General features: G+C 57.0%; 3 protein-coding genes across 3 annotated transcripts; all 3 read left to right on the top strand.

Moving 5' to 3' along the window:
- Window positions 1-258: 258 nt before the first annotated feature.
- Window positions 259-3,780, top strand: KVR01_013843 (uncharacterized protein; the record flags this gene model as incomplete). The annotated part of the gene is made up of 1 exon (XM_044794081.1): window positions 259-3,780. One exon carries the CDS (start codon window positions 259-261, stop codon window positions 3,778-3,780), a length of 3,522 nt encoding a protein of 1,173 aa, XP_044637187.1.
- Window positions 3,781-4,600: 820 nt separating this feature from the next.
- On the top strand, window positions 4,601-5,620 carry KVR01_013837 (uncharacterized protein; the record flags this gene model as incomplete). Its single annotated transcript, XM_044793830.1, has 1 exon — window positions 4,601-5,620. One exon carries the CDS (start codon window positions 4,601-4,603, stop codon window positions 5,618-5,620), a length of 1,020 nt encoding a protein of 339 aa, XP_044637181.1.
- A 4,101-nt stretch (window positions 5,621-9,721) lies between these two features.
- Window positions 9,722-11,197, top strand: KVR01_013835 (uncharacterized protein; the record flags this gene model as incomplete). Its single annotated transcript, XM_044792618.1, has 3 exons — window positions 9,722-10,190; window positions 10,270-10,382; window positions 10,451-11,197. The coding sequence occupies 3 exons, from the start codon at window positions 9,722-9,724 to the stop codon at window positions 11,195-11,197; spliced, it is 1,329 nt and encodes a 442-aa protein (XP_044637179.1).
- Window positions 11,198-11,579: the final 382 nt, after the last annotated feature.

Here is an 11,579-nt window from a genome sequence, read left to right as displayed (position 1 = left end):
TACACGGCACAATCGATAGCGGAACAGTGGTTTTCAAGTAAGACATTTTCTTTGTTGTGTTGTGCAAACAGCAAACGGCGGGCTAACGCACCACGTCTGCATCAGTGATATACTTAAGTACCATCCCGTCTTGTTCAATGTTTCTTACTAAAGGATCATTTGATTCTGAGATTCATATTCGCTGCGACAACCATCCACAACTATTGCCAAAGAAGAACCACTGCTCGTTGATGCCACGAACTGAGCCGAGCTTCCGAAATGGCCACCCTTGAAACTCTCAAGAAGGCTCTTCGGGAGTCAGCTGAGGGTGCAGAGCTGTCGACCCTAAAGCAGCCCTTGTCAGATGCACAGTACAGCGCGGGCTTCGACGTCCTAACGCATGGCGCGGGATGGATGAGCTACGAAGACTTCATCATCCCTCAAACAATACGACTCCTCGGCCCTCTCTTCGCCTCTCACCCCCAAGTATCAGTCCTCGAGGTCGGCCCAGGCCCAAGGACACTCCTGGGCTATCTCCCGCTCCAACTGAGACGGAAGGTCAGGAAGTACAGGGCTTATGAGCCCAACGGCCTTTTTGCTGCACAATTGAAAGAGTCTCTCGGTCACAATTCGGAGAGCGGATCACCTCTGCCCAACTTGAAAAGCCCCGAAATCTGTCAACGATCATTCGATTCCGAGGATGCCCATGCAAGCCACGCTGATACAAGCGGTAGTCGGACGGTCGACGAGGCACGAGACAAGTACGACGTGATCCTCTTCTGCCACAGCATGTATGGCATGGAGGATAAGCACATGGTCATCAGACAGGCGCGGAAAATGCTCAGATTCCTGTGGGATCAAAGAGGGTTGATTTTGGTTTTCCATCGCGACAACGGGGCCCTTCACTTCGAGGATCTGGTCGCCCATCACACGACATCTTTCCCGACCGGAGTGGTCAGCGTGCCCGACGACGACAAGAAATTGGACACATTCGCGAATTTCATAGCCGGCTTTTCGATGCAGAGCGATACGGAAGCGGGCAATGCGATACGGGCCGCGTGGCGCAAAGTATGCCGCACCCTGGGCCGTCGCGAAGGAGCTCAGCCGGGGCGTCTCATGTTTAGCTCGCCGGAGCTCATGGTGGCATTTTCCAATCATGCGGCCTGCTTGAGAACACTGACCAGAACGGTCCCTCTGGCACCGAACGATCGAATCATCAAGAACCGCGAGGCACTCCTCCGCCATCCTGCCCCCGTCCTCAAGCCGACCACGATTGAACAAATTCAAGAGGTAATCGGCTATGCTTTGGATTACGGCTTCGGCCTAACCGTCATCGGCGGTAGCCACAGTGGCCAATGTCTTTTACCCAGCGTCGTTGCGGTTGATATGAGCGGATTCAACCAAGTACACATCGTCAAGGAAGGGCACAGTGGCGAAGGCTCCAGAGCCGGCGCCGTGGTTGTAGCTGAGGCCGGCTGCACAACACAAGACATCATTCGGAAGACAATTGCAGTAGGAATGACAGTGCCCCTTGGTTCCCGACCGAGCGTGGGCGCTGGAATGTGGCTACAAGGCGGGATCGGGCACCTGGCAAGGCTGCACGGACTCGCATGCGATGCCGTCGTGGGAGCCGTGATAGCCAGCGTCGAGAACGAAGATCGCATCTTCTGTATCGGGGATGTCCCGAGCCAACACCAACCGGTAGGCGCGGTCCGCCCAGAGAATGAGGCTGAACTTTTGTGGGCTATCAGAGGCGCCGGAACGAATTTCGGCATCGTGCTCAGCGTGACGTTCCGGGCATTTGCGGCTCCTACCTATCGGATCAGGGACTGGACTTGCAGTTTGGAGGGCAGAGACGACGCAGCGAACAAGATTCACAGCTTCGACGTAGACATCGCCAAAGATGCTCCTCGAAACAAATCTGCCGATTTGTTCTTGTACTCGGAGAATGGCGAGCTGCGCCTGACCGCAGCAATGTTCGCGTCGTCAACGGAAAGCGACGATCCAAGCCTGGACACAACCTTGTCGACCTTGGACAGCGGTGTGGGTTCAGTTGGTAATGTCAAAACCGTGGACGGTATTGAGCTGTTCGGCGCGGAGACGTACATGTCGAAGATGCATGGTGGCCATGGCGGTGGAAAGACCTCATCTTTCAAGCGGTGTATCTTTCTAGAACACATAGGCGAAGGCGTCGCTAACCACCTCGTGGCGGCTATCGAGAATCGACCCTCACCCCTTTGTTACCTCCACCTCTTGCACGGCGGCGGCGCAGTCAGCGAAGTTGGGGTTGAAGCAACTGCTTTCGGCTGTCGAGGATGGAAATTCGCCTGCGTTATAACTGGAGTTTGGTCTCGTGAACAAGATGGCACTGACGTTGCAAGAAGTGTCACGCAATGGGTCTACGATGTCGCCGTGATTTTACTTTCTCTGAGTCAATCACGAGGTGCTTACGGCACGGACCTTGGACCGGACCCAAGAGACCTTCTGTTGGCAAGCAAGGCCTTTGGACCAAACGCGCAACGGCTGGCCCGTCTAAAACGCCTCATGGACCCGCGGGACGTGCTAAGATACGCCTGTCCACTACCAAAAACGCGCGTCGATCAGAAGATCATCGTTCTTGTCACGGGAGAGAGCTGCGCTGGAAAGGACTTCTGCGCAGATGTGTGGGCTTCCGTTCTTTCTCGGCCCAACGTCACCCATCATGAACAGATCACCACGTCGGTAGCCAGCATCAGCGATGCTACCAAGCGAGACTTTGCGGTAGCCACGGGAGCCGACCTTCGCCGTGTGCTGTGGGACCGTGTTTACAAGGAGCAACACCGAGAGGACTTGACAGCATTCTTCAAGAGGCAGCTGAGGGAGCGACCCAATTTGCCCCAGGAGCAGTTCCTGAGAGTGGTACGCGGCGCGGCGGATGTCGATGTGTTGTTCATCACTGGGATGAGAGACGAGGCCCCACTCGCGACCTTCTCGCATCTCGTACCAGAGTACAAGATCATCGAAGTCTACGTCGAAGCGTGCGACCAGAAACGACGGCTTCGCAAAGAGGGCAAAGGTGACGGCAGTCACACCACCCCAGTGAATGACAATGACATCCAGTCCCCACCCGAGTCTCTCTCCTACCGCCCCAGTCTGACCTTCAGGAACGAAATGGCCGGGGCTGATGAGGCAGAGGAATTTGCCAAACGAAATCTGCTCCCCTTCCTGAACGAGGACCTGCAGAGACTGGCCAACATGGTGCGCACGGTATCCGGCTTCCCGCGCGAAAATGTGGACTTGCGCCACGTGCTCGGCATCCCCCAGCAGCTGAATGGGCTGCCACTCTGCGTCTCGCTGCTGCGAGACCGCTTCCTCGGCGAATGGGGCACCGTGGACTGCATCGTCTGCTGCGAGAGCGGCGGCTTCATCTTCGCGGCTGCGCTGGCCCAGGAGGTGAAGCGGCCCATGCTGGTGATCCGCAAGGCTGGTAAGTTGCCGCCGCCCACCGTTTCTGTCGTCAAGGGGCCATCGTTCATCTCGTCTGCGACGCCCGCCCATGCGACGGAGGAGCGTCTCGAGTTGGAGGTGGGAAAGGTCCCCCAAGGCGGGTCAGGTTCGATTGTGGTGGTGGAGGATGTGCTTGCCACGGGTGAGACGCTTCACGCGGTGCTCCGATTGTTGGATCAGGCCGGCGTTGGTGCCGGGCGTGTCCACGTCATGGCTATTGCCGAGTTCCCTCTTCACAAGGGTCGGGAGCTGTTGCATCGAAATGGATTCGGCCGAGCCAGCATCCAGAGTCTTCTGGTCTTCGGCGGCGCTTAGACAGGAACGAGTAAGGCCATTGTATCGGCGCCCCCAGATACACACTCTTGAGATAGCGATTTGACCAATGCATTCATGTTCGTCATTCACGGATACTTCCTGACCATCATGTTGTATGGTATAAGGTGACTTGACTTGTAGGTGAAATGAAACCGAACCACACACCGAGACCTCCTCGGACGAGAAAATGGTAGACCGAAGTACAGTCAAATGCAGCAAACACTCGTTTGCCCATCGCCTCAATATAAGAATCACGCGAGATCGGACTAGCTTCCGATTTCACTTAGAAAGAATGTCTTCATGACGAAAATGACGAGCAGGCTGCGCTGACAGTCTGTGGCGTGACGTTGTTGGCAATGCATTTGCCAGCTGGAAAATAGGGACCTGCGAGCCGCACGTCCATCCCGCGCTTGATGCCACAGGTTCCACGGAACTTGCCCAGCAGCTGCCCAGTAGTCTAGATAGTGACGCACGGAACATGTCTTAGCACCCGTGCGTCCTTCATTGTTCGAAAAAGGGAGGAGCACGCCCAAATGCCAGAAACGAGCTGAACCCCTTGGTTAGCTCCCGGGCGCCGCCAGCAAGGGAGGAAAACCCATCGGTCCACCTGTCAAGAAGCTGATCTGCCAGATCTCCCGTAGGGACGCGCTGGCATTCATTTTAATAATAACCCGGCACGCACAGGCTCGACAGAAGGGGTCAAAAGCTTATCCTCTATTTACCTTTTCCCCCGGCACCGTGAGCGGGGGCGGATCGAAGTCAAGCAAATCGCCCCGACCTTCCGCTCGAGATGGCGCGGTCTGGCTCACCCCACCACAATATGTCCCCACCGGCCTGGTCGAGGCTCCGCTCTAAGGAGTACACATACGCACTCGTGGCCGTCGTCGTCGTTCTATGCTATTTCCTCTTCTGGAGAGGTAGCGGCGGCATCCATTCGGCGGCTGATTTCCAGCATCTCTTCCCGATCGGAGACGACATCGAGCCTCCCGTCGTCGATGACTCCGGAGGCTTGTCTCTCAGTCCGCCGGTGGACGGGAGCGCCCCGGGCGGGACCAGCACCGGCGCCTCCTCGTCGTTTGATAAGATCATGAACAACCATGGGCAGCAACAGCAACAGCAGCAACAACAGGGCCCGCCGCAGCCGGCAGCCGACCGCCCCATGGCCGTCATCATCGAGAGCAACATGATCCCGAGCCTGATCCCAATAATGCTGCATTTCGCGGCGGTGCTCGGGCCGGCGTGGGGAATGGTTCTCTTCACGCTCAAGGAGAACTGGGTGGAGCCCCTGTCGGCGCCCTTCCAGCGACTGCAGGACGAGGGCCGCGTGGAGGTCAAGTTCCTCCCTGAAAAGACCAAGCTGTCCGACTCGGCGTCGGTGTCGCGGTTTCTCACGTCCCCGTGGGTGTGGGAGCAGCTGTCTGACGCGAAGCGCGTGCTGTTGTTCCAGAGCGACAGCATCCTGTGCTCGCGGTCCGAGGAGAAGGTCGAGGACTACTTCAAGTATGACCTTGTGGGGGCCCCCATCGCGGAGCAGTACGGGCACGGCTTCAACGGCGGGCTGAGCGTGCGGAACCCGCGCGTGTTCCTCAACGTGACGCGCCACGTCGACTTTGCGACCTCGGGCCACGAGTTCGAAGACCAGTACTTCTACACCGAGCTCAAGAAGGCCGGTGCCGAGATGCCCTCCGTCGAGGCGGCCATGACCTTTGCCGTCGAGACCCTGTACTACGAGACGCCGCTGGGGTATCACCAGCCGCAGAGGTGGCAGGCGGCTAATATGCCGAATATCGAGGAGTGGTGTCCAGAGGTCAAGATGCTCATCGGGCGGAGGGCGGGTTGACTGACGGGGTGGTCAGTCTGGTCGGGTCAACATGGGGTTTTTGATAATTCGGAAGCAATATACACCAGCGTTCAAGGATGAAGGAAGACCACGACAGTTGTCCACGCCCAGTACCCCCTTTTCTGGATAATTGAAATAATGTAATAGGCGGCTTGAAGTATAGTTCCCCCACCACGTCAGCCCGCATCATGATCTAGCTGAGCCCGCCACGGCCAGGGGCAGTCCAGGCACATCTGTGACCACGGCGCCACATGGTCCGCAGCGCCGGTTGAGCACCGAACGCCCCTGACCGGGCACAAGATTAACACCTCGCACCACGTAACCGGGTCCGTTACAGCTCGAGGGTTTCTTGTTCGGCGAGCAGCGAGCTACGGAGTTCCTGACCCACTAGCAACGACCTCCCTTGACAGCGGCTATAGTGTAAAGGTGTAGATCTGTGTGGCCGCCGAATCTCACTCTAATGGTCCTTGGTGTGAAACATTTGTCTGTAGGATAAATGAGTTGCTGTTAGTTTGGAACATGCTACATTTCTCCTGCGAGCCAAAGAGGCTAGGCAGGCAGAACTCGGTCGCTATTCCGTTCTAGCTGCTGATAACTGCCTCGCTTTCGTTGATTAGACGCGGATGGAGAGGATCGGATCAGCAGAGAACTGCGACACTTGAAGGGTGGGGGCTGTAAGAATCCCCAAGGTTGACTGACGGCGACATGTAAGCTCCGCAGCTCCTGAGTGGCTACGCGGGTGCCGAGTCTGTGCACATATGTGAGCAGTCATGAACTCACATGGCAGCCCTGGCCAAGGCTCTGTAGGAGAGGAAATGCGACTCGATGCAGGGTGGTTCGAAGCGGTTTGGAGCCGGGCACCTGGGCATCTGATGTGAAACGACGGGATGGTGTGGGGCAGCATGGGTTCCGCCGGCGGGATACCGGACTGCATCATCGCCCTTACGCTTGTTACACCGGTAGACAGCCGAACATTCTTTTTATCTATAATTTTGCGTCACAACTATGCTCCGGTGCTGGTGGTGGACGAGCTCGCCGTACAGGATTTTCCCCTGCACTTTGTTAGCGTGAATACATGCAGTGTTACCCTACTAACCAATCAGAATCTCCTATCTTAAGTTTAAAACGGTACCTCTCTCCCGTTAGCCTACTTACCGTTTCATTATTGTAAGTCTACTGGAATTGACTTATTTTTCTAGGTATTTATAGTGAAGATAATTGTATTTTCTGGTTCTCTGACAGAGTGTGAGTTATGGTAGGGCCCCCATCACCATCAGGGTAGAAGTACCTTTTTAACCTTATTGCAGGCAAAACCCTGTAGGTTTGGACGGGTTCGACAGTGGTGCGGGGACGGTTCATTTGGTAGTGGAAGAGCCGAAAGACAGATGTGAACCGTCAGCACGCTTTGATGAGTGATCGCTCAATGGCATTGGTGTGTAAGCACATTAAGGTTGGTTGGGTGGGTGACCCGGGGCTGCCGGGCTGTGCAGCATCACCGGTGGCCAAGGCTCCGAGGCGACCTGGTTTCCATTGGGTTTCATAGGCACAGGGCGCTGGCAGAAAAGCTCGAGAGCTCTCACGGCCTAGAATTGGGATGACTTTCGCGATAGCTGCACATTCCGGGCTGGTCGTGCAGAAACTGTTTCGGTGAGACCAGAACGTCGAAGCTCGTTAGCCCGCCATATTGGTTGGCCGGCCATACAGTGCCCGTGGTTGTGTGCGTGGTGGATGATGATGGGTCAGCGAGTGTGTCTGAATTATTTGTCGAGCTTTTCCCACACCGTCAGTGCGCACGAGGTGCTTACTTCCCGTTCCGTCGCGAGCCAAGATCAGGAACAGGAACAGGAAGGGCTGGGCGGAGAGCTTGTCTTGACTGTCAGGCCTGCTTGGCCCGAGTCAGGGGCGGTGGTGGACTTGGAGACTGGGCCTGACGCGTGGTGGTCTGGATCGTCGCTCCCCCGCGTGGAATTGTGAGGGCCCCGGGATTACAGGAGGGATCTCCGGGCTTGGCCACGACCGGGCGGGCGTATCGCGGGCAGACAGAAAGAGGACGATGGCGAGAAGCCATGGTGCAATGGTAGCGAGCCATCTTGAGCTGTCAGAGAACGAAGCAGACAGACTAGTCCGCAATTATGACCAGCAGGCCACGAATACGGCCCGTGTTCGGTGCATTCTCAAAATACCCGACGAGTACCAGGTGGACTGTGTCCTGGCCGCCTGCTGGCCTGCTGGCCTGCAAGAGGCGCCCCCTGTGCCCTGCGTTGTGCGTTGCCGCGATTCCATGTGCGATCCTGTGTTCCGGGAGCAGACGACTGGAGGAGCCAGGCCCGAAAAGAAAAGAGCCGAGCAGGGCCCAGCACGGCACAGCACGCAGGAGCGCGGCAAGGGCGCTGATGACAGCAGTGGACTTGGTCTGACTGGTCAAGCTGGTGTACCCGTACTGTGGTACGGTCCAGAGTGCTACCAGCAAGGGCTGCAAGGAAATTCCACTCTGGGATGTGGGATTGATTTGCATTGATCTGCGGGATTCGGATGGCGCTTTGGTGTGGCAGTGCTGGGCCTGCAACGATCATCGCAGCATCTCGTCCACCCATTCTTGCCATTCGAGCACCCGGCCTAGCGGCACCCAGCAGGGCCAGCTAGCAGGGCTGCTAGGCGACTGGCGGACTGGCGAATGCCGTGTAGCTCTCGGCAGGTGTGGCAGCCACACGAATCGACTTCGTCTGATGCCGTCGGCGCCGTCACAGCAGCCTGCTCCTGGTGTTTTACACGAGCCTGCTGGGGCCGCCGGGGTTGCTGGGGAGGGTCAGCGCCCCATTATCGCGGGCAGTGCATTCTTCTTGTATCGTATCGTATCGTATCGCATGGTGTCGCATCTGGCCGGATAGCAGCCGGATCACGGCGCTGCTTGGGCTCTGTGCTGGTGCTGGTGCTGGTGCTCGCAATAAAATGTGTCCTGTCAGCCTGTCCATGCATACTCCGTACACACGTACACGCAGCACATATACTCAAGTGTGCACGGTGGGTGGGATTGTGGGATCAGGAATGACGACGGTGGTGATTGCGATTGACAGCTTCGGCAGCTGGGTTCTCTGCTTGGCAATCTCCATCACCAATCCCCATCTCCCAGTCGCTTGGTCGACGAAAAGGAGGACGAAATGACAGTTCGGCTGCCAAGCCGAATAAAAGAGGCAAATAAGCGCTGCAGGGGCAGGCACGCAAGGTACAATCTACGACGCTGGTGGCGTGGCAGGGGTGTCTCTGCCTTACCAACCTACTCGGTACGTACCTGCGTGCCTGCTCATCAGCCAGCCAGCACTGCCAGCCTTCCAGCCCAGCCCAGCCCAGCCCAATCATTAGCCAGACCCCACGCCCTGCCAGCCAGCCAGTCAGCCTGCCACTCGGCCCAGTAGCCTGCAGCCCGTCGCCAGAGGGGGCTCGTGTCTCGAGTTTCAGGTCCCGTCTTGTTCTTCCCAGACCCCACCGTCCACCGTCTTGGGGGTGGCTGCACTGGGCAGAAGCTCGAACCTCCCCCATTCTTTCAACCTGCATGCTGCATTCTGCCCAGCGCCGGTCCCACAAAGGAAAGGGTTTCAACCTCTATATTGTGGATTCCAGCGCTAGCCGACCCCCATACCATAATATCATTAGGCTCCACGCTTCCCAGGCCCTTGGTTGTTTCCTGGGACTTCCCATCCTCGATTGCTAACCAACCGCCCCCTCGACCACTTGTTTCCTTGTATTCGCTACTTGTTCGCGTACCAAATATAGACTGATTAACATTTGACTCTCCTCCTTCCCGCCGCAATTCCACCCGGCTTCATCTTGCCCTTTCTTTGAATTTGGCCACCACATACACGCACACTTACACCACCACCACCCACTCCGTGCATCCTCCGTATCCAGCGCCACCCGCCCGAGACTCGCCATTTCCTCGAGCACTGACTAGATATATCGGGACAAAGAGATTCATCAGTATCCTAACTGCGAATCGAGTGGGCAAAAAGAAGGAAGGAGAAGCGGGCACACCAGCATCGACCAGCACCGACCAGTACATACCGACGTCATTAAATCACAACAGCCACCACCACACATGCGGCAATGGGAGGCAGCAGAGACAGAAGCGAGGACATCGAGATGGGGGCACAAGGGATGTGGAATTCAACGTCATCAGAGGCCAGCAGCAATGCCAACGACCCAAAACGAAAGAAGGGCAAGACCGAGGCCGACAACAGGACACCAGAAGACCTCGAGCCAAACTACCAGCCCGTCAACTGGAAGAGGGTTTTCTTCGCGCCCAAATACATACCCATGTGGATCATCCTGATAATTGTCGGCGTCCTGACGGCGATTATAACCCTCAAGCACGACGAGGTTGTCGACGCCCTGCGCCCATTCGCCGAGAAGGTCCGCAATATTCCTGCCGGCTGGCTGATCTTTGTCGCCATCCTGTTTATCATCTCGTTCCCGCCCTTGTTCGGCCATGAGGTCGTCGCGCTGCTGGCTGGTGTTGTCTACGGGCTGTGGATTGGTTTCGCAGTCGTCTCGGCGGGGACTTTCATTGGCGAGAGTGAGTTACCTATCCTGTCGCATCCAGAAACCTTTCCCCGTTCATTGTGTGAGACGGTAACTAATGCAGTCGGCAACAGTCGGAACATGGTTCGCCTTCAAGAAGTTCCTGCGGAGGAAGGCTGAGAAGATGGAGAGGACGAATCTCACATACGGTGCTATGGCAAGGCTATGCCGTGATGGCGGATTCTGGGTATGTCCTTTTCCCCACTGGCACTTGCACGGCAATCCACGTCCAAACTTGACTAACACAGTACCCAGATTGTGTTCGTGATCCGATTCTCCATCATCCCCTCCCACCTTTCCACCGCTGTCTTCTCAACCTGCGACGTCAAGTTCTGGCACTTTGCCGTCTCGACCTTCCTGACCCTGCCCAAGCAGCTCATCCTGGTCTACCTCGGCGTGCTACTGGTAGAGGAGCAGGACGGCGCGACGGTGAAGAACGCCCTGTTCGCCGTGGCTGGTGTCGTCACCGTGCTAGCCGGGGTGTGGATCTGGTTCAAGATGGCCAAGTTCAAGAAGCAGCTCTTATCCGAGCAGGCCGAGAGGCAGGCCAACAAGGAGGCCCAGCGCCTGGGCCTGACGAGGAACGACAGCGGCTACGGCGCCGAGGCAGGGCTCGGCGCCAACACCGGCAACTATCAACCCATGCCCACGAACGGTGTCGACCCGGGCGCCGCCTACCACTCGTACCCGTCGACGCAGTCCTTCAGCATGCCACACACACCGCAGACACCAACCAACCTAGCATATTCGCCGTACCGACCCGAGCACGACCGGACGCACGGCGGCGCGCAGTCGGGGCCTCAAGGCCCCCAAGGCCCGTACGCCCACTACGACCAGGATACATACTACCACAGTGCCGACAACTCGGGCGACGTCGGCATGGCCTACAGCAGGCCCAACTCGCACGGCCCGCCGGGCTACTCGTCACCGCCGGCATACCCCCTGCGGCAGGTCGACAGCCTTGGGGACGGCCGGCCGGCGCAGGGCAAGGACTTCATCTAATGTATTCTTTTCCGACTGGTGCGATCCAAGAACGGCTCATATGCGGTAGTCTGGGCGGGCATGCGTATTCTTTTCTCCTGTTTTTATTCTGCATCGGGCGTTGCAACTTTTGGGATGAAAGAGGCCTAGACAAACGTTCTGGCTTGGGATTTGTTTATGACATGGTTAACGACTTTTGTTTCTGGAGAAACGGCGTTTTGTGTCCGATGGGGACTGGATCAGACCGCCAAATAAGTATATATATATATATATGCCATGGTCATGGGAATGTACTGGGTGGGAGCTAGGGAACTATTTATGGCTGACGGAGGACTCGACCCTGGCCTGGGGGATGTTTTCATGGCAACGGAGCCTACTGGCAAAATCTACATACACACATGAA

The sequence above is a fragment of the Diaporthe batatas genome, assembly GCF_019321695.1.
Source record: "Diaporthe batatas strain CRI 302-4 chromosome Unknown Contig00034, whole genome shotgun sequence".
NCBI lineage: Eukaryota > Fungi > Ascomycota > Sordariomycetes > Diaporthales > Diaporthaceae > Diaporthe > Diaporthe batatas.
This window is presented reverse-complemented; position numbering and strand designations above follow the sequence as displayed.